General features: G+C 42.3%; 1 protein-coding gene across 2 annotated transcripts in view; it reads right to left on the bottom strand.

Annotated features, from left to right (window-relative positions):
* Positions 1 to 11,128: 11,128 nt before the first annotated feature.
* LOC147638362 (putative methyltransferase PMT3) overlaps positions 11,129 to 25,217 on the bottom strand; it is a 40,485-nt gene continuing 26,396 nt past the window's right edge. For both annotated transcript variants that reach the window (XM_086798288.1, XM_086798289.1), the window contains 5 exons: positions 13,170 to 13,352; positions 12,492 to 13,086; positions 12,201 to 12,313; positions 11,862 to 12,082; positions 11,129 to 11,704 (listed from right to left, as the gene is read on the bottom strand). In XM_086798288.1, the coding sequence (XP_086654414.1) occupies positions 11,389 to 11,704; positions 11,862 to 12,082; positions 12,201 to 12,313; positions 12,492 to 13,086; positions 13,170 to 13,352 (1,428 nt within the window). In that variant the 3' untranslated portion in view covers positions 11,129 to 11,388. The remainder of the gene's footprint in view (positions 11,705 to 11,861; positions 12,083 to 12,200; positions 12,314 to 12,491; positions 13,087 to 13,169; positions 13,353 to 25,217) is intronic.

The following is a 25,217-nucleotide window of genomic DNA, read 5'->3' on the forward strand; positions in this document are numbered from 1 at the left end:
AGAATACTTTTTTGTATTTATGCATAATTATTTAATTAAGAAAAAAGAGAAATTTTTGATAAATTTATTTTATGCATAAGAGTTTTTAAATGATAAAAGAAGAATTCCCATGACATTCGAGATTCAATCATTTAAATGCAAAAAGAGAAATTTTTGGCATATTTAAAAATGGATATTTTTATTTAATTTAAAAAGAGGAGTTTTCTTGGTATTTAGGTAGAAAAAGGTTTAGATTAATTTTGATGATAAAAGAGAAATTTTTACCATAATTCCACATAGAAAATTAGGGTGTACTAATGTTGATGATTAAATTGGTGGAAAGAATATTCTTAGATATTTTTATGTGGATAAATCAACAAATTGATATATACCTAAAATTGGATTAGTGGAAGAAGAGTATTTTTATTAAATCCCGATATTCTCGTATAGAACTATTTTTTTAATTCTATTGTGGTAGAAAGAAACTCATAAATTAGAATTTTCTTACGATTAGAAGTTCCGTTAATTTATTTGAAGAAAATCCTTAGGAATCAAAGTTAGAAGTAACCCGAATAATTTTTGGTTAGACCCATGACCGTAAGAATGGCGGCCAGTAAATTACTTGTCCATCTCTCGAATCTGAATCAAGCAAAAATCTCATGTGACCAATTGTGTAAAGAATAGACTACCGTTGAATTAGAGTAGTTTTCCTTTAACTGCAAAATCACCAAGAATCAAGTTAGAAATTTCGTCAAATGATGGGTAGATTACCCTGATGTGAGATCAATGATTCTCATTAAGAAAATCTGGATTATGGAAAAAAAAAAGGGTCTTATGGAATCAAACTCAAACCGAGAATTCTACTTGCATAGAACCTCTGTTTTTAAAGGACTGTTTTACGCTAGAATGCTGGAGGAAGCATTTGGTTTGTGATTAACTAAGGAGAGACTCATTGCAACAGCTGGTGGGGCAGTCGTCGAGGGACGTTGCTCGCGGCAAAGCCTGCCAAGGTCTTGACCAGCCTCGATATGGTTAAAAAGGTGCACTTCTGTACGATGGGCGAGGACTGACAAAGCGGTCCGTGAGTGAAGTGCAAGGACACCTAAGTAGGATCCTAGAGGGTTCTGAGACCAGGTGATGCATGGGCTCGCGGTTTCTAAGACACCCATACGTACGTCGAGCAAGATATGGATAAACTGGAAGGAATTTACTTGTGAACTGGATTTCGATATTGGATCTCGTTGGTTGACCAACTGGTCTTCAACGGAGAGTCCAGATGATATATTTTTGTAAAACAATGGACTCAATATTTTGGAGGATTATGATTAGTAATACTATGGTTTCATTGAAAGATTATTTTAAAGATAGCCGAATATGTTAAAATGGCAATTTCATATTGGGTGTGTAAGTGGTATGACTACCTTGAATTTTGCTTGAAGCGCCGACTAGGGGACCTGGGAATTCTTTTCCTTGGTACCCGGGCAAAACATAACCAAATTTTTATAAAGGAATCCCACCAATACAATGGTTGGGCGGTTGGCTAACCCATGGGCCGGTTGTGCTGGATCAGAGGATTCCTACGATACAAATAGTTACGATTAAACTACGTTAGCTAGCTTAAGTCCTAGGAAGACCCTTGTTCCGTGGGAGGGAATCAGCGGATGTGCCTCGCTAAAGGGGGGGGGGGGGAAGCGGTGATTCTATGGACCAAGTGCAAGTCTCTTCCTTGATCTGGCCATGTGACTCTCGGTTTCGGTCGGATCAGTTTGGTTAGTTAAGACTTTGACTTGTTAGATCAATTCTCCCGTTAGATGATTTTCCTGGTGGAATCGCTCGTGCCTTCCGGGCGAGGGAAGTTTTTTCGGGTTCGGTTTCGGAGGGACCGTCGGGCTAGTCTCTTGTTTGGACATCCGTTGGGTGAGGCCCCGAGTATGGATCCCTGCCCCGCGTGAGAGGCTGACGGCCGCTTCCGCCGCCGCCAGCGTCCTCGGAGGGGGCATCTCAGAGTGGTAGGGGGTCTCACAAAAAGAGACCTTTACAAGTATTAGGCTTCCCAATTTTGATGTTTTGGTTCATATGCATATTAAATTCCATTATGTGATGAGAAGAGGACAAAGCTAGAGCCAAAATCAAATAAGTATATTTTCATTGGATATAGCTTGTAGATAAAAGTATACATCCTTCATGATTCAAAGATAATGAAAATTACAACTAGATGATGTAGTCTTCGAAAAGACATTAGCTATCACTTCAAAGGTGTACCAACATGGGCGAAGCTCGATGTTCAACACCAATCATCAAGGTTTTGAAGGAGCAGTAGATAGGTGCCCTAGAAAGCCAATAGCTCAAAGACTCTAAAAGATTCATACCTAGGTGGTTGTACTAGACCTTGAAAGACTTATGAAAGTATTGGATATTTGTAAGATTTAATTATTTATATTTACACACACATGTAAATATACATAAACATATATGTATGTATAAATGTTATGTGTATACATAAACATATTTGTATGTATAAATGTTATGTGTATACATAAACATATTTGTATGTATACATATATATGTTTATATATGCATATATAAACATGTATGTATGTATAAATATTATGTGTTTGTGTGTTTGTGCATGCGCAACGTGCATATATGTGTGCGCATGAGTGTGTGTGTGTGTGTGTGTGTGTGTGTGTGTGTGTGTGTTTTAGTAGTATATGTGTCAACAAAATCTCTTGAGTTGTCTTAAGTCTTGGTCCTACTCTTGGTCTTGCTCCAACATTGTAACTGTTACTTATGAAAGAAAGCAACATCTAGCTTAGCCTTGGATTAGCCTAATTAGCCTAGATTAAGGAAAGCTTGAGAGATTAACACTAAAGGACGATGGAAAGTAAAGTGTAATGATAGTCCAAAGACTTCAAAAGGTGTATCAAAGTTATCCAAAGTTACAATAGTCCTAGAGCACATGCATTTTATAGTCCCAAGGCCCATGTACCCTAACCCCACATGTAAATGATCATAAGCCCATGTGCCTAGGTCCATCCCATGTACATGTGCATCCACCATCCCCTCCTAACATGATTTCGTCCTCGAAATCTAAGGTTGGCAGTGCATGAAAATACACATACAAGAGACTAGTATATACAAAAGCAAAAAATCAAACTTATAGTTCGTATACATCCAAGTGTGGAAATGAAGATCATGGTAACAATGTTTTTTCAAACTCCAACAAGCGAATGGCAAGGGGTTATTGGCTAGATTTAGCCCACTCCATAGCTTCCCAAATTGACTATCATAAAAAATACTCCTTCCTTGGAGGAAACCATTTTGTGTAGTATCATGAATAACCCTCTAAAGAACGGGTTGAAGCGAAGCCTAATACTCATTGCCTTGATAAGATTTTGTAAGTAGATCCAAGCAGAGTTATGGGCCTCCACTGCCTAATATTGGTCTTGTCCCCACCTTTCAAGGACAAGGTGGATTAGACCCTCTATGAGAAAAGGAGGCATCATACCTGCACTCAACATCTCCTACTACAAAGCAGTAGTAACCTCATCACCAATGTAATCCCAAAATCACCAAAAAGAAGGACAAAGAGAGACCATCATCCCTTGGGCATTTGTCTTTTGAGAGGGCAGTCAAAGTATGTGTCAGCTCATCCTTCAAAAAGCATGTCAAAATTTCCAAAAAGAATGATAAAGAGAGACCATCATCCCCTAGGCATTCATCTTTCAAAGGGCAGGCAAAGCATGTGTCAGCTCATCCTTCAAAAAGCATGTCTCGGCTCATCCTTAAAAAAGGGGGGCATCCAAAGGGGCACACATATCATCTGTAATAAGCCTAGACATGCACTCCTATACTTTTTGTTGTGAAACATCTTTATCCAAAGAGCAAGCCTCTGCAGAGAGCAAGGCATGATAAAAGTTTGAGGCAATACTCCTCACCTTATTAGGCTCAATGAGAAATTCTTCCTGAGAATCTTGGAAGCATCTCAAACTCTCCCTATTGTGCATAGGTGCATGCACTAAGAAAAATGGTTTATTGCATATGAAAATTGGATGGTTCACCTAACTAGAGCCATGATGCTAATAAAAAAAAAGAGGCCAACTTCAACCTTATTTTAGAGTATTCCGTTCTTGAGGCTTAAAAGAAAAAAAGAAGGGCACCTGAGGTGAAGAGGAGGGGAAAGGGACGGAGGAAGAGGAGGCAATGAAGAATAGGGAGGAGGAAAAGGGGGGAGAAGGGGAGGTTAGCAAAGAGGAGGAAGGAGGAGGGTTGAGCAACGAAGGCGGAGGAAGGAGGAGGAGAGGTTAGCAAAGAGAAGGAAGGAGGAGGCAATGAAGAATAGGGAGGAGGAAAAGGGGGGAGAAGGGGAGGTTAGCAAAGAGGAGGAAGGAGGAGGAAGGAGGAGGGTTGAGCAGGAAGGCGGAGGAAAGGGCAACGAAGAGGAGGTAGAGGGGTGCGCGATGATCCGCCATAGGCAGGGGCAGGTAGGCAAATGAAAGGGTAGTGAGGCAAGGAAGGGTGTAGGTCAGGGATGCAATAGGGGAGCACTCAAAATGGGGAGTTGCTAAAATGACCAAATTATCAATTTTTAAATCTACCTTCATTGCTCCATGTGCTTTTCATGCTTAGGACAGAATATCCTTCCTCACAAGAGCACCCATATGCAAGATAGTTGTGTGTCAGGGTTCAACTGGCACAACAAGATGGATGTTCGCTAAAAGGATAGATCTGGCAATGCTTGGATGCCCAATATATAGGATCTCTAGTCATACTATGTGTGGTGCGACACACACACACACACGCGTAGAGAAGTACATAGACAGATTGTTGAAGGAGACTATGGCAGATGTACTAAAAGAAGAAACTCAATTAAAGCAGATATAATAGGATTGTAACTGAAAGAAGATAACTCAATTAAAGTAGATATAATAGGATTGTACTATTATACGCAAGACAAGACTACAAGAAATCTTGTACATTACTCTATGAGAATACTCTATAGTGTGAGTGAGTGAGTGAGAAGCTACTTCTCTCCAACTAACTCTATCTAAGTATGCTTAGGAGGTTACTTATACATCCGAGCATGTCGGCTACATTTAAGGTCTAACGGATTGATTATTACAAGGTAATGTACAAAGTAGTGGATAGTCGAACAATGCAGTTTGACATGTACGCACACACAAAGAGAATCACACAGATAGATTGTTGGTCACACAGATAGATTGTTGGAATGCAATGAAAGAAGAGTACATAATTAAAGAAGATGCGACAAGACTATACTATTATCTATACGACAAGACTACAAGAGAACTCCTCTACATTACTCTATGAGAATAGAGTGAGTAAGTGAAGGAGAATCTACCTCTCTCCAACTAACTCTGTCTAAGTCCGCATAGGTCACTCATACATCTATGCTTACTAGTTACATCCAAGATTCTGACGAATTGGTGATCACAAGGTAATGTACAAGGTAGTGGGTACATGGGCAAATGCTAGCAAGTTGTGTTTTATGGAGTCGAGGCCATGTGGCTAGACTAGTAATACCAAAGTCTGTTAGGAGGTGGATAATGGTCTGACGACCTTCATGAGGTTTGACGACACTTCAGGTAAGGGTGGGTTCCACATATCAATACTTGGCATGCCTAGTGATTCTCTACTTTAGCAACCTACAGTCATTGTCAAAGAAATGATTGATAAAGGGGTGGAGGTGGTATTATTGGATTTATAGGCTTTCATGCCTCTTTCCTTTCTTTGCATTTTTTCTCCATTTCATAAGCTTCTACGGCTTTTGTACTGCACCCTAGGCTGTCCTCAGGCTATGGATCCCATGATTTGATCAAAATGTTTTTATGTGGAGGGGTGCAAACTTTGATAAGCAGATTCCTAAACATAAAATTTTTCTTCCATCTAAAATTATGTCCAAGGGTTTGATGTTTGTGCATCTTCCTAATCCAATACCATCGAGTTGCCGCCTTTTGATGTAAAAGTAGCCCCTTGCCTTATTGCAAAGAGGCAGTGCTACTTACTATACCTGAGGTAGTGTCTTGGGCTATAGTCACAAGATGTGACTCTCGGACTGCACACAGATCTGCTAAGGTGGTTTTAGGCTAATGTGGCACCTTGTTGTGTAGGATTTGAGGGCTTTTACATATCTTCCATCAGCCGTGTTAAGACACTGTGTGTAGTCATGCTTGTTTCTTAAAACATTAGCCTTGAGTTTTTGCTTGCCGTTTTAGTCTTCATGTCTGCCTGCACATCTACAGGATCTTCTGGTTAACACTTTAACTTGCGGATCTACTGATACTCATTATGCAAACACACTTTTTCCAATTTCTTTCCTTTTAATGTCTAATGCATATGTCAGCCTCTTGATTTTTTTGTTAGCCTCCAACAATTCCTCCGATAGTTCCGTGTGTGCATCATTTTCTGACAACTTTTTTTAATTCCATTACCCTTATTTTGAGTCTTTATGTTTCAGCATAGTCGCCTTTTTTATTTGCTATTTCTGAGCATTTGATGCCTTGTTAGTATCCTCTTTGGACTCCTTCCTTTTGGTAGTGCTTACCTTATCCTTACCAGCTCTTTGCAGACTGTTTTTGTAGTTGCTTTGGCTTTTCCTCCAGGTGCTTTTTGAGGTCTTCTAAATCTATGAATAGCTTGGCACTTTTTAGTTATCTCATGATGTCTGTTAGCTGACTCGAAGTCTCGACCTTCTGGAACCTCATCATCCTGAGCTCCTCATGTGTCGAAGTGGTTGTCATCAAACTGTGTTAACCACTCCATCGGTAAATCACCGAAGGTGGCTGCAAGCTCGTCTCTCTTCAACTCCTTTAGCATCTCGGACCATGGACCCTACTAACTTCCCATGCTTGCTCAAACTGCTTAACATGGATGTATGGATCCTCTGTTTTCTTCCCTTTGTATGTTGGGAACTGTTTATAGCTAAAGTTGTTTGCCATTTTGACTCCTTACTCAGGTTTGGCTTCTTGGAATATTCCTTGAAATCCTAAGTACTCTTGTTGCTCCTTTGCCTCTTGTTCTTGAGCTTCTTTTTGATTTTACACTAGTCCTTGCATTAGTTCTTAGATCTGCAGTGGTTCTTTGCTAGTTCTTGGGCCAGCAGTGGTTCTGCTGCTAGTTGCTAATGGTTCTACTGCTAGTTCTTGCATTAGTTCTTGGGCCTGCAATGGTTCTACTGCTAGTTGCTATACTGGTTTTGTGAGCAGGGGCAGCTGCTACTTGGGCTCCTCTGGTGCTCCTTCTCCGTCTCTACTAGGATTCTTTCCAAATTAGCATCATGACTATTCCCCGGTAGGATCACAAAAAGTGTCAGGGTCAATGGGAACAATAAGATGCATGTCTGCTGATTAGGACAGATCCCATAAAAATGCTTGGATCCCACAATTAAAGTAGAACATGACTCTACTATTATCTGTAAGATAAGACTACAAGAGAACTATTGTACATTACTATATGAGAATACACTAGAGTGTGAGTGAGTGAGTGAGAATCTACTTCTCTTTAACTCACACAAGTTGCTTATACATCTACGCCTATCGATTACATCACATTCAACATCCTAACGGATTAATGATTACAAGGTATTGGGTACATAGGCGGATGCCAACGGCAGGTGGCGTGGTGTTATGGAGTCTGTCATCATGTGGCTATAGGACTAGCAATGCCGAAGTCCGTTAGGAGGTGGGCGACGGTCCAACAAACTGCATGAGGTCTAATGGCACTTCAGGTAAGGGTGGATCTCTCGGATCGACAAGTTGTCATCATTTATAAGAGCAATCGGTAATTTGAAATTATTCTCTCTGTCTTCTTATTTAGTTCTTATCCAATGAAAGTCTTGCTACTTGTGTTAACACCCAAGGTCTTTTTTCTTACATGGTATTAAAGCTTGGGCTCTAAACAAGGCTTCGTAACAAGTTATTGTGTATAGGAGATTTAGAGAAATGGCCTATATAAAATATCCATCAACGCCCGCTTGTTAAGCACTCCAAATAACATGGCCTATATAAAACATGCTTTGTGCAAAAGATATCCTTCTCGGATTCTTGAAAGATAAATGAAGTAGGGGTTTATCTCATGAAGACAAAATATGTGTGTTGTTTATTATAGATTATGTGGGAACCTACTTCAAAACCCCCCCCCCCCCCCCCCCCCCCCCCCAAATCTTATGAGGATGCATGGCAATCTTAAGGGTCAAGATGTTAGGATCATGCTAGATGATAGTGCAAGATACACAACTTCTTGAACTAACACTAGTCAAGAAGTTGGAGTTGCTAGTATGCGATGTCTTTGGTGAAGAGTACTAACAAGAACCTCTGGTATACTATGATAAAATCGTGTCATCGTAAAGTAGCAAGGACACTCAATAAACCTTTGTTTCAACTTTGAGATGTGACCATATGCGGCCAAATGGTTAAGCGACAACTTAGGTAGACATCATACCAACAAGTAGAGTCTTATTCGATTGCACCAAGGATAGAAGATCTTTTCATGACACAAATCCTCGGGTTGCTGAGCCTGAACGAGAACCTATATGACTTTTGATGGATCTACCCTCTTCCTTTTTCTTTGGGTACGTATGTTCATTAAGTTAGAGTGGCCAAGTTCCATGCATCTAAAATGAAGACTTTCATGATTAGCCTTTTGAAAATCCTCAAGTGACAAAACCATAGACTTCCATTGTCGCTTCTTGGGCTCCCCCTAAGCAGCACTTTCCAGCTTCCTTGTAGCCAACTTTTTCTTCTATTAAACTCCTTAAGTTCTCCTAAGTCTCATCCAAACATTTTATTTTTAGACTTCAAAGTATTATAAAAGATATAGACAAGCTTTATAGCATCTTCAAGAGTCTTAGAAGAGTGCGTATTTATAGTTATGAAAGTCTGATTCTTTGATAACTCCCTAACCATTGAGCTTTAAAATGCTTTCCCTATAAGAAGTGATTCATGTTGTACTTAGGGTTAGCAAAACATAACTAACCTGAGATAGACAATATGTACTCATCATGTGAGTGTAGAGAGAAAGAGAGAGATGCCAGAGAATTTGCATGACTCAATGATAGATTGATTCGATGTGTTGAAGTTCACCACGTATAATGTTTTTTGTAGGCTTTAGAGTAGCCTTAACTTTTGACACATGTCCACACACACACACACAATAATGACATGTGGCACAGTTATCTTATCCACATATAAGAGGTTACTCACATCCAAGTAGGTGCACACACACACACACACACACACACACATGAATAAGGCTACATATAGGATGGTTACATACACAAGATAGACACATACATGAAGCTCCCAAATACCCAACAAACCCCCCTTTAGAGTGAAGGTGGTGAGACCCAACATGCAGAGGAAGAAGCTACCTTCTAACTCCATCACATGCTACAAAGGAGCGATCTAGCCATGCATACCTCCCATGCCATGCTCATCCTCCAATCAACAAGAAACTGATGTAACAATGCCAACTCTTTGTCACAAGGGACAAATTATAAGTAGAGACACACAAAATGCACAATAACATTTATTACAAATATTTTTTGAGAGACAACCCGAGCAGAGAACCCTCATTGACTCAACACATAAGAAAACTAGAATGCCCAATCATAGTTTTTCTCATTATTGAGGAAAACCTCACTTGTTGGAGTTATTTCTTCTTCTTCAATCGACTCCTCGTCTTCAACAACAAAAGATCTGCATGGTGCTTTTCTTGCTCTTTCTCAAGCTTTTTAAAACATTTCGCTTCTTTGTTGCCCATTTGTTTGCAATGCCTCCAATAGATCTATTTATTGCTTTTTCATTTATGTACTCTAATAAAAGCCTTTTCGTGATCAAGGTTGTTGCTTGTTCCTCTTTATTTCTTCTATCCTTCTCAAGAAGCAAAGCCACTAGGCTTTCAAAGTTTGTAGCTACCATATGAAGGATTTCCAAAGTCTAAGCATACCGAGTGGTCTCTCACACTCTTAACGAGTACAACCACCTAGTCATCTTCAAGCTCACATTTAAGACTAGCAAATTGATGGGCTAGAGACCCAAACTTGGCCAAATGATCACTTAACTCTTCATTTTCATTCATTTTAAGATCATAAAACTTGAGCTTCAGCTCGTGGTTTTATTACAGAAGATACCTTTCATTTTTGCCTAGATTTACTTGCCTACAGATTCCAAGTTTACATGAGGAATCTGCAAGACGTCGGCCGCTCAAAGGATGGCTCTCTCATTGTGTTGCCGCCACATCTTTCGCTTGTCTAGTTCAGTATCTCACTTGGTTCTTGGTCGTCTCCTGAGACAGTTTCCCATACTCCCTCGCGCATTGGTTGCTTGGTGGGGAGCCCGGTGCTAGGGAATCTGTCGATCGCTGCCACTGACAGTGCCATGACGTCAAAGCAGAGGTAGGTTTAGTGGGCAAGCAGAGATGAGTGGTGATGCCACACGAGTAGCTCAACGCAGGTGCAAGAGTTGAGGTTGAGGTCCAGGACTGTGGCTTTGATAGGTGGCAAATGGCTGAGCAGAGGCAATGCGCCGGACTGAGCAAGTGCACAATGGCGGGGCAAAAAGCAGAAGCAACCGCAGGAAGCGCCGGCGAAGAACAAACGAAACAGTCGCAAGCAGAGAAGGAGAAATAGGGTGAACGGGAGTGTGAAATGCACGGCCCCACAGGAGGCGAAAAAAATGATCGTGGCAAGGCCAGCAGGCGAAAAAAGTACCGCCCAGCAAGGGCAGAGCCCTGCGGAAGGAGCAGGCAGCTAGGGTCCTTGCCCCCTCGGTCTGCTCAGCGAGTAGGGCTATCCTGAGGGCCGCCACTCTTGCCAGCAGACGATGGTGGCGTGCAGGCAAGAGGCAAAACCGGTCGAGGAAGGTGCCAGACCAAGGAAAGACCAGGACTTTGGCGGTGGGAGGGAGCCTGGATCTGATACCAAATGTTGTACTTAGGGTTAGCAGAACATAACTAACCTCAGGTGGATGGTACGTACTCATAATGTGAGTGTAGAGAGAAAAAACTCAGATGCACAGAGAGAGAATGCTCAAATGCACAGAGAATTTGCAGACACAGAATGCTCAGATGTGAGTGTCATCCTTTTGGTGTGCACACGTGCTCTTTGATGTTCTACTGTCATTGGATACTGGCTTATAAAACCTCTAATTTGAGAAAATTTAATACATTAAAGAATATGCGCCTGTTTGGGAGCAAACATTGAACAAACTAGGCTTGGCGGTTGTAAACCATTACACAAAGAATTGGCTATGGAGAACATATGGTGAAACATACATAGCATGCTAGTACCCTAGTTTGAGAGTGCTATATCAGTAGCTTTGAGTGATCAAAGCCAATCAAACGTGTTGCTGTTCCTTTCATTCTCTAAAGAGATGTAGAGAGCTTGCTCTGCTAGGCGTCATCATCGTCTGGTTTCAAGAGGTGCTTCCTGGCAAACAAAATTTTCTCATCATCATTTGAAATGTCATCTGACTCAGCTTTTACCACTTTTGACCAGGCATCCCAATGTAGAGCTGTTAGATGCATGCTTATCTGGTCCACCAGTGGCCCCTTGTCTCTGATTATTACAAAACCCATGGGCCTCAAGAGCCTGTCCATCTCCAGAAGCAGATCCTCCATGCTGCAGCCCTGGTTATCAATATCCGAGAAAATAGTCCAGGCATGTAGAAGGTCGTATGTACGAGGGTAGGTTGAGAAAGCCTCACACCTACAAAGTCCCATGGTTGTGTATGTCATAAGCACAATGGAGGAAAAAACATCACATAGGAACCTTCATGCATGCCCAAGTCCAATGAGGGACTTCAAAGAGTGAAAAGCTACTCACAAACACGTCTGATGGAAACCATGAACAGGAATACACTCACCAGTTGTGCAGAGAACCTATCAGGCCACGATCATATATGATCTTCAAAGAGTTGGGAACAGAATTTGGGACAACATTCATGACCCAAACTGGTTTCTCTTTCAAGGCAGCAGCAAAGCCACCAAAATGAGCCTTCATATCCATGATATTTCTGAAAGTGTGCTCGTCCACTTCTGAGCTTAGCTGCTTCCAATAGAATTCTACCCGTGACCGCCAAGCCATCTAACACCATGCAAGTGTTTAGCTTTTGTATTGAACAAGCAATCAATGACAAGTAGTAATAAAAGCTAAACATTGCAATTAGTACATGATCTCAGATGTCATAGTTGTAGATCTATACTTTGTCTTTTCGGAAATGTTTGTCACTGACACCCAAATCCTTCAAACGCAGAGGTGCAGAAATCAGCCTCCTTGGCCAAGGTGGCAATCCATTCCCATGAACACGATCATTGTCTGCATAAATCCAGGTGTTATATCCTTTCAGTTATGAGTGAGCCAATTAACTCCTAGCCTGTTTTGAACTTTTTGTATGTTAGCCCCCAAAACCTTCCAAAAAAAAAACTCCTGGCAAGACATCTATAAAAACACACAGAATATATCCTTCCTAACACACGGAGGACATAAATCTTACCCTCTGGTAATGGTGAAATGCATGCTCTCATTTGCACATCCCAGGCAGCATCAGGGTCATCCTCTTCATCACATAAAGGAGGCTCCGTGCCTTCTGGTCTCTTTTTATAGCACTCGTTTGTCAAGGGTTTCATCCATATAACAGTTTGACCCTCCTTAGCTGCAATTGCCCAGCACATTCTTTTCACCAGATCAGACATATCATTCCATATTTGCACATCTTCTGCATCATCCCTGTAGGCAGGTGGAGAGGACCAAGCGAAGAAACCACCTGGCCTCAGCATTCTATCAACCTCCAAAAGAAGTATACCATCTCGTTGAAGCCAATCAATACGACAGCGAGAGCAATGTGCAAGATCAAATGACTTGCTAGGGAAAGGCAATCTCATGGTTCCTAGGACACCAAGAGTAGAAGGAATTCCCCTCTCTAAAGCAAATTGTATTTGATTCTCATGCACATCATTGGGAGCAATAGACATGGTTAAGATTTCCAGAGGTAGCAGATAAGCACCAAAACTTGCAACCCCACATCCCACGTCCAGGGCAGTTCTTATTTTTCCATGATTGCTCAAGTCTTCATGCGGATATTTTAGCATCTGCATAAGATACAATTGGATTCATCAGAATCTTATAGAAGCAAACTCCATACCACATTTGGAATTTCAGTGTTAACACCAACCTTTGCAAGGGAAGCAATGTACTTGTCAGCACCGTCATGGAAATGGGTTCCTCCTCCAGGAAAATTTACTTTATCCCCATTGATTATCATCCAATGCTGATCCGACTTTTCCATGGCGAGGAATGTGTGAGGTACATTAGACTGCCAGACTTCATCTCTGCTTGCCGGCCACCGGATTGGCACCTGTCAAACAAAATTCACGTAAAACACAAAAAGTAAGGATTTTCTACAATCACAGTTTTAGTGAGTCAACATCCATATAATAATACATCAACTTTCTCAATTATGTATGTCACATTCACGTGTTATGCTAGGGCTACCAGTTAGGGTCAAGGTTTAGCAAAGGAACCAGCTCATGTTGTGAGCTCTAATCTATTGAGGGACGAAAGAGGGCAAACAGAACAGGTAGTAGCCGTCGGCTGCCTACCAAACCAATGCGAGTGTGAATGCCACTAAAAGGCAAGTAAGAATATTTTTGAGATCTCTGAATTCACGTAAAACACCAAAAACTATATTTTTGAGATCTGTGAATTCACGTAAAACACCAAAAACTACGGAATTTCTACAGCACAGTTTTAGTGAGTCAACATCCATACAGTAATACATCAACTTTCTCAATTATGTATGTCACATTCATGTGTTATGCTAGGGCTACCAGTTAGGGTCGATATTTACCAAGGGAACCAGCTCATGTTGTGAGCTCTAATCTATTGAGGGACAAAAGAGGCAAGTAGGCATATTTTTGAGATCTCTGAATAGAATCCATCTCCTCGTTCTACAGAGTCAATCCATGTTGTGATTAAGAAACTCAACGATGAATTTCAAAATTTGCGTCATAATACGCACACCATCACTGGGTTTGCCAATACGGTTACTCACCTAGCCTTACTTACAGTTATAGAAAACTGATGATGACAACAAGGGAGTATTTCTCTTTGGGTTTGATACAAACATCCATTGGGATGTTCAGATGTTTTGTCACATGCACTTTGCATTGCAATGCATGGTGACAAGATGGCTCATCATCGGTGCTCCATCGTCCAGCAGTAGACCCCTTTAGGATTTGATATTGTCGTATGCTATAACCCCATTGTAATCCTTAGTCCAGGATATGTCAAGCGCGAGCTGCGTAGGTCATTCCTCAACCTTGTTAGTCAGTCAATCAAGTCCCTTAACCCACTTGGAGAGAATCATTCATGCATGTAGAGTCAATAAAAACCTTAGGGTTTGCATTAGAAAGCATTCTGCATTTGCATAGCATTCATCCCAGATGCATATACATCATTGCAGAAGCATTAGAATAACATTCAGATTTATTCCATAATTTTACCATATTTTCAATATTCTTTACATAATATTTCAGCATTACTACCATTATTCCACATAAGCAAGTCGTATAGCAATTTATTGCTACAGTCGGCCAGCTTCACAGCCAGCCGACCAGCAGCCTTATGCATATAAATAGCATCTTTTAGTTCATTCCATAGCAACTCATCTTCATCTCATAAGCGATTCAGTCCACAGCATATTAGAGCATCATCGCCTGAGCATATAGAGCATAAATCATCAAAACGCAGCAGCCTGAATTCAGCCCAAGGAAAGAGGCGATTCAGTCCTTGCGTTTTCAGCCCTTGAGCAGTTTTCAGCATTCACACATCCGCTCGTTTGCTACAGCCATCTTGGTGAAGGTAAACGCAACTTGTTCATTCATTCATAGTGCATAAACTCAGCCTAGAACAGTCCCAAAGCAGCCCCTCTCTCAGCCTCAGGTTGCAACCTTCCTACATTCCATTGGAAGAGTGCATTGGCATTGAGATCAGTCATCATTGGTGCTTCTACAGCCGGGTACAATTCAGCCCGACTCTTGGTCTTTCAAAGGTCTTGTGTTTGGCTTATCTACAGTCCAAAGTCAATCTTACATTAATTCTCTTCAAAGATACTCAAGCAAATACTCCTAGCAATAGGAGGGGGCCCTTCAATGGGTAATTTGCGACCCAATAAGGTGTACAAATCTCTCTCTCTCTCTCTCTCTCTCTCCCATCTCTTAAAGTTTGAAATGATAAAGTGGATTGCTAAAGACTCGCAAAACTCAAGATAAAGAAGGCAATGTGAGACTTTGTGTAACAGGATCCTTCATCTACACATAATTCCGCTGCATGTTACATTGGTATCAGATTCAGCTTGTCCACACACACTGCATCCTAGTGTGAAAGCATCCTTGGATGGTCATACTTCGCTCCGGCACGACCACCGACTTTAGTAATATGCCTACAGAGGAGAGTACACATCAGTAGGAAGGCGTCTCTCCATAGTCGTCTGGGGGTTGTTTGAAACAGGTTTCCTAAAAGTTTCAAACGCGTTTCAAACAAGTTTCGTAAAATCAGTCCAAAGTTTCCTACAAGTTTCCTACCTACAGGTTTTTGCATGTACAAAATTTCAAATACATACTGTATAAAATATGTAAAAATAACACTAAATGCATAGAATACATGGAAACATCAATTTGAAGCCTACAGTCTTTGAATCACAAATAACAAAAGAGTCGCACAGGTTTCGATGTTAGAATCTGGGACCAAAAAAAAAAAGGTCAAAAAATTTGCTTTAAAAAAACGTGTTTCCTACAAGGAAACGTTTCGGAAACATTTCCAAGTTTCCTTCCTTGTAGGAAACGCGTTTCCTAACTACTATGCGTCTCCCTCGAAGGAGACCATGCTCTTCCACCACTCGCAAATACCATAGCTCTACTCCGAGCACAGAACCAACTTCTCATGGAGCGTCTCCAACTCTTGGAGGCAACAGTAGCAAAACCCACTCCACCAGCTACCACGGACTTCATCTCCCTCTTCTTTCAGATGGAATAACAAAGACGAGAGGATGAAGCCAAATGGTAGGAAGAAAAAGCTGAAGCAGAAGCAAGAAAACAACAAGATAAAACAGCCAGACGAGACTATGAGGAAGCCCACTGCAGGCTTGAAGAAGACCGACGTCAGGCTGAGCTCGTCGCTTGGGAGCACCAACGAGATCTCGATCGAGAGCAAATGTTACTCAAACACCAATGGGAAAAGGAGGCCATGCATCTGAAATTTCAGCACACCCTCTCTTCAAGTTCCCCACCCATAGGTGCCACCAACCCAAATCCCGCAACGTTAACAACCGTTATCCGAACTCAACCGAATTTTAGTAAGTATGATGGTAATTGTGATCATTTGGCTGTCAATCAATTTATTCATCAGTTTAATGCATATTTTCCTTTGGCAAAGCTAACAGATCCTTAGGATAGAGTCCACGTAGCGGCTCCCCACCTCACCCGCAATCAATTTATTCATCAGTTTAATGCATATTTTCCTTTGGCAAAGCTAACAGATCCTTAGGATAGAGTCCACGTAGCGGCTCCCCACCTCACGGGTGAGGTGGCAACATGGTCTAGTATCCATACAAACCAAATCACATGTGTCACAGCTTTTCGTTGGGATACCTTTGTCCATGACCTAAAGACTAGATTTCTCCCTCCCCAGTATTTGACCAACCTAGCAGATGAGTTCTATGGACTCAAACAGAACGGGTCACCCGTGCTTCAGTTTTCCGGTAAGGTTATGACTTTAGCACAACGGTAAGGGTTATCTCAGCAAGCCAAGATGGATCAATTCATTCATGGATTAGATCCTAACATCTGGTTCACAGTTCGTAACTTTGAACCTAGCACATATGACCGGGCTTTGACTCTTGCTCAAAATGAAGAAATGAAAATGAACGGAGGCAAGCCCAAGCAAGCGTAGTCTCGTACCTGAAAGAAAGTGAAGCAAATATAAAACACAAATGTAGGCCCAAGTACAAGACCTGCAAATGTTGGAAACTGATGTTTATTGTTGAAATTTGAGCACGAGGGAAGCCCGTAGGTATTGTACAATGGTAAGAAGTAGTAGCAGTTGCTAATGACCTCAACTGAATGTTGAAAAATGAGATGAACTGAGGGAAAGGGAGTTAGCCCTTATATATTTCCCCAGGATGCTAATGTTGGTCGACCAGCTGTAGCAGGCCGACAGCATGGCAGTAGCATAAAATGCTACAAAAAATGTCTAAAAATACCAAACAATGATAGAAAAAATGTTGAATAATCTCTGCTAAGATATGCCAATGCAGGGCCTCATAAATGGCCAATACAAGCATGAAAAAGGTGATGTAGACCCTTTGGAGATGATATAATCCAACAGTACCAAGCCCCAGCCCGCCGGGGAAGGATAATTTGTCTTCTGAAGACGCTGAGACAGACAACAGTTCTAGCTCTAGTTTAGGAGGTAAGGAATCCAAGCTTAAGAAAACCTTTGTGGAAAAGGTTAAAGCAAGCATCACTGGAGCATATCTTCTTCCAAAGGAGCAAAGGAAGTACCTAGTCAAAAAATCGATGTTTTTACTATCATACCATTGGGCATAGTAAGAAGGATTGTCATAAATGGCAAGCGGAGCAAGCTTCCAAAGAGCCTTCTGCCACATTTGCCGCAGTCTCTCCCGCTCCTCCAAACCCACCTGCTACCACCAATGCGGTTCAGTTCTTATCTTCTATGCATCCCATGCCATCCATGGTACTTGATGCTACGCAGGAGAGTGAAGGCTACAACCACACAGAAAAGCCTGATCTGAGCTTATGGCTCTCCCAAAGGCCGCCTGTTCATAGTCCTTTTTGACATGAGCAGTTCTGAGGACGCCATCTCTCCCCAGTTGGCTACCAACATGAGCTGTACATTAGTGCCCTCTCATTTGGAGGTGTGAAGGGAGCTAAAGAAGCTCAGCTAAAACAGTTAGGGTTTCATGTGGGAGACACACACAGAGAAGAAGGGGGAGAGAGAGAGAGACATGTGGGGATAAGTCAACTCAAAAGTATATGAGTGTGTGACTCCCCTATCACACATGTATATTTGCTCTAGTGCACATAGTGCACTTAGTACATTAAAAGTACTAAGTGCACTATGTACTATAAAACTTATGGGCTTGTACACACTATAAGGGTGGGCATAATGCCTTTACCCCAACAACCTCCCACTTAAAGGCAATATGCCCTTAAGTGAAGGAAAAGAAAAAATCAGCATGTACGTGATAATATACAAGGCCATATCAAGGCTGAAACTGGCCTCATCCAATGCCCATCAAGTGTCTGCAATGAGCAAACCGCTCTGGAGGCAAACTCTTTGTCAACAGATCAGCCGGGTTGTCATCCGTATGAATCTTGACAAGCTGAATCAGCTTGTTCTCTATCACCTCTCTAATGAAGTGATACTTCACATCCACATGCTTCGTCTTTGCATGAAAGACACGGTTCTTTGCCAACTGGATGGCACTCTGACTGTCACAATGCAACAATGGAATATCCCCTGTATAACCCAAATCAACCACTAACCGAGATAGCCATAATGCCTCCTTGCAAGCCTCTGTGGCTGCAATATACTCGGCCTCTGTAGTAGATAAGGCAGTGCACTTCTGCATCCTGGATATCCATGACACAGCACCTCCTGTGAATGTAAACACATAACCGGTAGTAGACTTCCGGTTATCTGGATGACCGGCATAATCCGAATCCGTGTAACCATGCACTAATGCATCCTGTTTGCCGATGCAGATGCACATATACTGTGTGCCCTTCAGGTATCTCATGACACCTTTCACTGCTTCCCAATGCTTCTTGCCAGAGTTGGCCACGTATCTAGTAACCACTCCCACTGCAAATGCAATGTCCGGCCTGGTAGCAACCATGGCATACATGAGACTGCCACAAGCTGAAGCATACTGAATCTTGGCCATATCAGCCCTGTCACTATCCGACTGTGGGCTGTCCATAGCACTGAGTTTCACATATGGAGGCAAAGGAGTACTAGTCTTCTTCCCCCCCTCCATATTGAACCTCTGCAAAACTTTGCCAATGTATTCCTTTTGAGACAAATACAACACATGCTGATTTCTGTCCCGAAGTATTCGCATACCCAAAATGTGATTTGTATCACCCAAATCCTTCATATCAAAGGTCTGATGCAGCCTCTTCTTCAAGGCATCCATCTCTTTACGAGATTTCCTGGCAATCAACATATCATCAACATACAAGATGAGGATCAATAGATTGCTATCCAAAGCTTTCTTGGTGTATAAGCAGTGATCTATGTCACTCCTCCTGAAATCCTGGGATTTCATGAATGTATCAAATTTATGATATCATTCCCTTGGTGCCTGTTTGAGCCCATAAAGACTTTTTTCAGCTTGCATACAAGCTTCTCCTTTCCATTCACTGCATAACCCTCTGGCTGTTGCATATATATCTCCTCATGGAGATCACCGTGAAGAAAAGCAGTCTTCACATCCATCTGAATCAAATCCAGATCATCATGAGCAACCAGAGCTAATACAGCTCTAAGTGTGGTCATTTTGACCACTGGAGAGAAGATCTCATCAAAGTCCACACCATATTCCTGCTTGAAGCCCTTAGCCACTAACCTGGCTTTGTATCTTGGCTTTGCATCAGGTGCAACTTTGAGCCTGTAAACCCACTTGCATGGCAAAACCTTCTTGCCTGTAGGCAAATGCACCAACTTCCATGTTCCATTTTTGTGGAGAGAATCCATCTCTGACTTCATAGCACGCTCCCAAAGAGCCTTGTCTGCCCTCTGTAAAGCCTCCTTATAACAAGAGGGCTCCCCACAGTCAGTGAGCATCAAGTAGTCAACCCCTGGAACAAACCTGTCAGGGGGTCTGGAGGGTCTTGTGGACCTCCGTACCCAATGATCACCATTTGCAGGTTGCTGTCCAACCTGCATATCACCTATTGGTGGCTCCTGTTCCATGCCATAAGGTTGAAAGATCATGCCCGGTATCTCCTCTAACTGTGGGATATCCATAGGGATATCTTCCGCCATCTCTGGCTGTCCATTTGGACCATTTTCAGCACCATTTAAGGACTGGTTTTGTTGCTGTAATGGCTGATTTACAGTCCTTGGTTGTTGTCCATGATGTCCATCATCATCAAAGATGACTCTGCCAGGCTCCTGTTGCCTTGCAGGCTCTTTATACATGCATGTTTCATCAAAAAAGACATCATTGCTGCGTATAATCTTTCTATTCACTGGATCCCAAAGTCTATACCCCATTTCACCTCTGTCACCATATCTTAGGAATATGCATTTGTGAGACTTAGGATCAAGTTTGGTGCGTATTTCCCTGCGTATGTGCACGTACGCAACACAACCAAACACTCTCAAGTGCTTGTAGGACGGAGGCTTCCCTGTCCATACTTCCTCTGGCACTTTCCCACCAAGCCTCGTGTTAGGTGACCTGTTTATAAGATGAACGGTTGTCATAACAGCTTCAGCCCAAAAACCATGAGGTAACGCAACATGTGACAACATAGAACGGACCTTCTCCTGAATGGTCCTGTTCATCCTCTCTGCTGTCCCGTTTTGTGGAGGATCATAAGGAGCAGAGAGCTCCCTCTTGATGCCTTTAGCATCACAAAAGTCCTGAAACTGTTTGGACATATACTCTCCACCATTGTCGGAACGCAAAGCCTTTAGTGTTTTGCCAATTTGATTCTCAACATGAGCAACAAACTTCTCAAACACTGAGAATGTATCACTCTTCAAACAAAGAGGATAAACCCACACCTTGCGTGTGGCATCATCAATAAAAGACACAAAATATTTTGCCCCTCCCAAAGAAAGCTGAGGCATCTCACATACATCTGTATGCACAAGCTCTAACTGAGCATCTTTCTGTCCAAGAACTTTCTTGTGGGGGCATTGGAGTTGCCTGCCATATATACAATGCTCACAAAACTGAAAACTTGAGAACTTTAGAGAAGGCAAGTAACCAAAACGAGACAATTGCTCCATTCCTTTTACACTCATGTGTCCCAACCGGCTATGCCACATAGAGATTTCCGGCAGCTCGGTTGCATTTACATTAGCATGGTGACAAACACCAGCATGCATGAAGTAAAGAGTGTCCACCTTAGAGCCTCTGGCAACAATCAGTGAGCCCTTACTAATCTTCCACTTTCCACTACCAAATGTGGTTACATAACCAGCATCATCAAGCTGTCCAGTAGAAAACAGGTTCTTCTTGATCTCAGGCACATGCCTGACATCATGGAGCATAAGCTGTGAGCCATCTGAGAACACAAGCCTCACATCACCTCTGCCAAGAATCTGGCATGCATGGTTGTCACCCAAATAAACTACTCCTTCATTGCCAGCAGTTGTAACTTGGTTGAACACAATGCTAATCAATACACTTAAATACACTAAGATTTGAAGGACACTTGCTTTGGTTGAACACAATGCTAATCAATACACTTAAATACACTAAGATTTGAAGGACACTTGCTCAAATACAAGAAGTAAATTGCTGAATTGACAAGAGACACACAATGAGCCGGAACGGCCGACCCCTCCCTTGAGTAAATTGTATTACTATTGGAGAAATTCAATACATAGCTTCACGGGCATCCATTGCCAAATCCTCCATGTCAATGCATATGAAATTCAGCATTTAGAAAACAAGGGTATGTCAATGTAGATCACCAAGGAGCTGCCTTGATGCCCGGCCCGACTTCAGTGCCCATATTCTCTACCATTGGCTCTATGTTCTACCAAGCAAGGTAGCAACATCTTCAAGAGCACATAGGACAAGAGAAATACTACACAGGGCGGCTAAACAAGGAGTCCTGCCCTTCTACCGAGTAAGTAATGACAATACATTGTCCAATTAACTTACCAATCTTCATAGAAGTTGTTGCAAGCGCAATCCTTCGCGACAAAAGTCTTCAAGAGGATGAAGGGAACCTTGGGAAAGCTTCCCCTATGGTTCAACTTGAGAAAGGAAGGCTGAAATTAGGGTTTTCAGCAAAAAGACCAGAAATTACAGCAAAAATGAGAGCTGTTTTGCTGAATTTCAGTCATTGGGAGTGAGTAGGAGAGTGATTAGCACTTGGAAACACTCTTGGAAGCTTGGAAAACACCCTAGCAAGTTGGGTATGGCTATGGAGAGCTTGGAAATGGAGAGAAATGGTGGAAAAACAGAGTTTTCAACCTCCAAAAATCCTCATGAAGAGAAAACACGAATTTCTCTTAATAAGTAAGTGAATTGGGGTCCAATCAGGTGAAGGGACATGGGGAGATGCCCATTTATGAGTAAAAAGGGAGGATCAGGTCCTGGACATTGAGTCTTGTCCGCCTCGGGACTTCAGTGAGTGTGAACTTGGAAGAGGTCATAATTTATAAGTGACTTTTGGGCGCCCAAACTTTAATGAAGTGGGAACGCACTCACTTATAAATATTGGCTAAGTCCTAAGGGCTATTTGAGCCTAGATTGGGTAATACTTACCACCTGTTCACATGCCACACAACCATGTCAGCAGACAGTTTCACATGCACGGTTCACGGGCGGGCGTCCCCTTACCCGGAACTACACATAGGTCATGCAGGCATGAAAACAGCATGCAATTTCATTTGCAGGCAAGCACATAAAGATGCTATGCAATGCAGCATTGGCATGAGCAATTTCCGTTCATGAAACCATATAAGACCAGGCGTTTCCAGGCAAGTATATGCAATACCAAACCCAGTGGAAAGCCAATCCTCCAGGCGTTTCCGGGCATGTACACAAAGGCACAAGTCCCAGCGGAAAGCCAAGTCCTCCAGGCGTTTCCGAGCATGTACACAAAGGCACAAGTCCCAGCGGAAAGCCAAGTCCTCCAGATATTCCGGGCAGGATAACATCAAGTCCCAGCGGAATATCATATCCAACTATACAGCATGACACGTGTCAATCACCTGCATAGGCATATTCCATAAGCCATGGACACCAATCCAATATGTACATAGTGTGAAAGCAAGAGTGAACCATTTGGGTGGCCAAATGGTGACATTCCCCCCCGCTTCTAAACAGTTGTCCGCAACTGAAATGCATCCAAATATGTCTGAAGCACATGCGGGCAATCTTTGAAGAACTCTTCATCTACCCATTTAGCATCAATGGGAAGATAGTTCTTAAACTTCACAAGGTAACACCTCACAACTTTACCTGCAGCAATTTTGCGTTCCTTGTGATACACAATCTGCTCTGGCTGCAAGATCTCCTCAAGCTCATCCACCTCTGGTGGATCCTCAATGGCCATTTCACTGGGCTCCGGCCCTCCATACTTGCGAAGGAGACTCACATGAAAAGCATTGTGTATGTGCCAATGACTAGGTAATGCCAATCTGAAAGCCACTTCATTGATCTTCTCGATCACTCGAAAAGGTCCATAGTACCTAGTTGCAAGCTTAGGATATGCACCCTCTTTGCCAGGCCTCTTTGCAAGTCTTGCTTTCTCAAATTTCAGCAATACCCAATCATTCTCTTTAACATCTAATTGCCTTCTATGCTTGTCGGCAGCCTTTTTATGCTTGTCTTGTGACCTTGCAATGGCTGTCCGCACCTGAGCAAAAGCAATATCCAAGTCTCTTACATACTCATCAGCTGCAAATATCTCATCCTTTGTGCGAAGGATGGGTGGCAAAACCACCTTACCATAAACAATCTCAAACGGGGCCTTTCCCGTAGATGCATGCACCGTGTTGTTGTATGCAAATTCCACAAGCGGTAAGTACTTCTCCCAAGAAGACTTCTGATCCGACACATAACATTTCAAGAGATCCAACACGGCTGAATTTGCAGCCTCACTTTGCCCATCCGTTTGAGGGTGATAAGCTGATGAGAAGTTCAATTTGGTGCCCATATTATCAAATAAGGCTCGCCAAAAGAGACTTGTAGTCCTGGGATCTCTATCCCCCACAATGGACTTCAGCATTCCATGATGTTTGAACACTTGTGCAAGATATATTTTAACCATATGCTCAGCTTTGATGGTCTTTTTGACCGGCAAGAAATGAGCTTGCTTGCTAAACCTGTCCACAATTGTCCAAATTGCATCATTACCCTGTTGGGTACGTGGCAAGTCCATAATGAAATCCATTGTAATACTTTCCCATGGCTGCGTGGGAATAGGCAATGGCTGAAGCAAACCTGGTGCCTTTTGCCTATCAAATTTGACCTTTTGACAGGTGATACATGCACGTACATGTGCCTCTATGTCCTTCCGCATACCTGGCCAAAAGAAATACCGCTCAATCATGTGCGTAGTAGGCATTATGCCTCTATGACCAGCATATGGAGGAGCATGGCACTCATCCAAAACCTTTTGCCTTATGTCAGACACACCACATAGGCAATTATCTTTCATGAGATAACCCTCTTTGATCACATATGAGACATGTGCATGACCAGCCATCAAATCAGCCCAAATAGTGGCAAAATCAGCATCCGTATGATACAAATCACGCATGGTAGACAACTCTCCATGAGAGGCAACCGAGATAGCTGCTACATACGGCTTTCGTGACAATGCATCGGCCACTACATTCTTCTTTCCCGGGGTGTGCAAGATCTGAAAATGAAACATAGAGAGGAAATTGGCCATCCTCATATGCTTCTCTGACAATTTAGTTTGAGTAAGAAAATATCTCAAACTCTGGTGATCTGTCTTCACAGTGAAATCAGCCCCAAGAAGGTAATGTTTCCATATAGTAAGTGCATGAATTACAGCCAAGAACTCTTTCTCATAAATGCCAAGAGATAGCTCTGTATCACGCAATCTACGACTCTCATAAGCCACGACATGTCCCTCTTGATTAAGGACAGCCCCTATGCAATTTCCAGATGCATCACATTCCACACAAAAAGGCTTTTGCAAATCCGGAACAATCAACACTGGACCATGAGTAGTTGCATCTTTCAATGTGAGGAATGCATCTCTCTCTACATTCGTCCATTTGAACACGGCCTTCTTCTTTGTCAAATCATGCAAAGGAGAAGCAATCCATGCAAAGTGCCGAATGAACCTGCGGTAGTAAGAGCATAATCCAAGAAAACTGCGGATCTCATGCACTGAACTCAATTCGGGCCAATTCCGAATTGCATCAATCTTTGCAAGATCCATCCGCACTCCATCTTTGGACACAATATGCCCAA

The sequence above is a fragment of the Cibotium barometz genome, chromosome 5 (assembly GCF_041138505.1).
Source record: "Cibotium barometz isolate CiBa-2024 chromosome 5, ASM4113850v1, whole genome shotgun sequence".
NCBI lineage: Eukaryota > Viridiplantae > Streptophyta > Polypodiopsida > Cyatheales > Cibotiaceae > Cibotium > Cibotium barometz.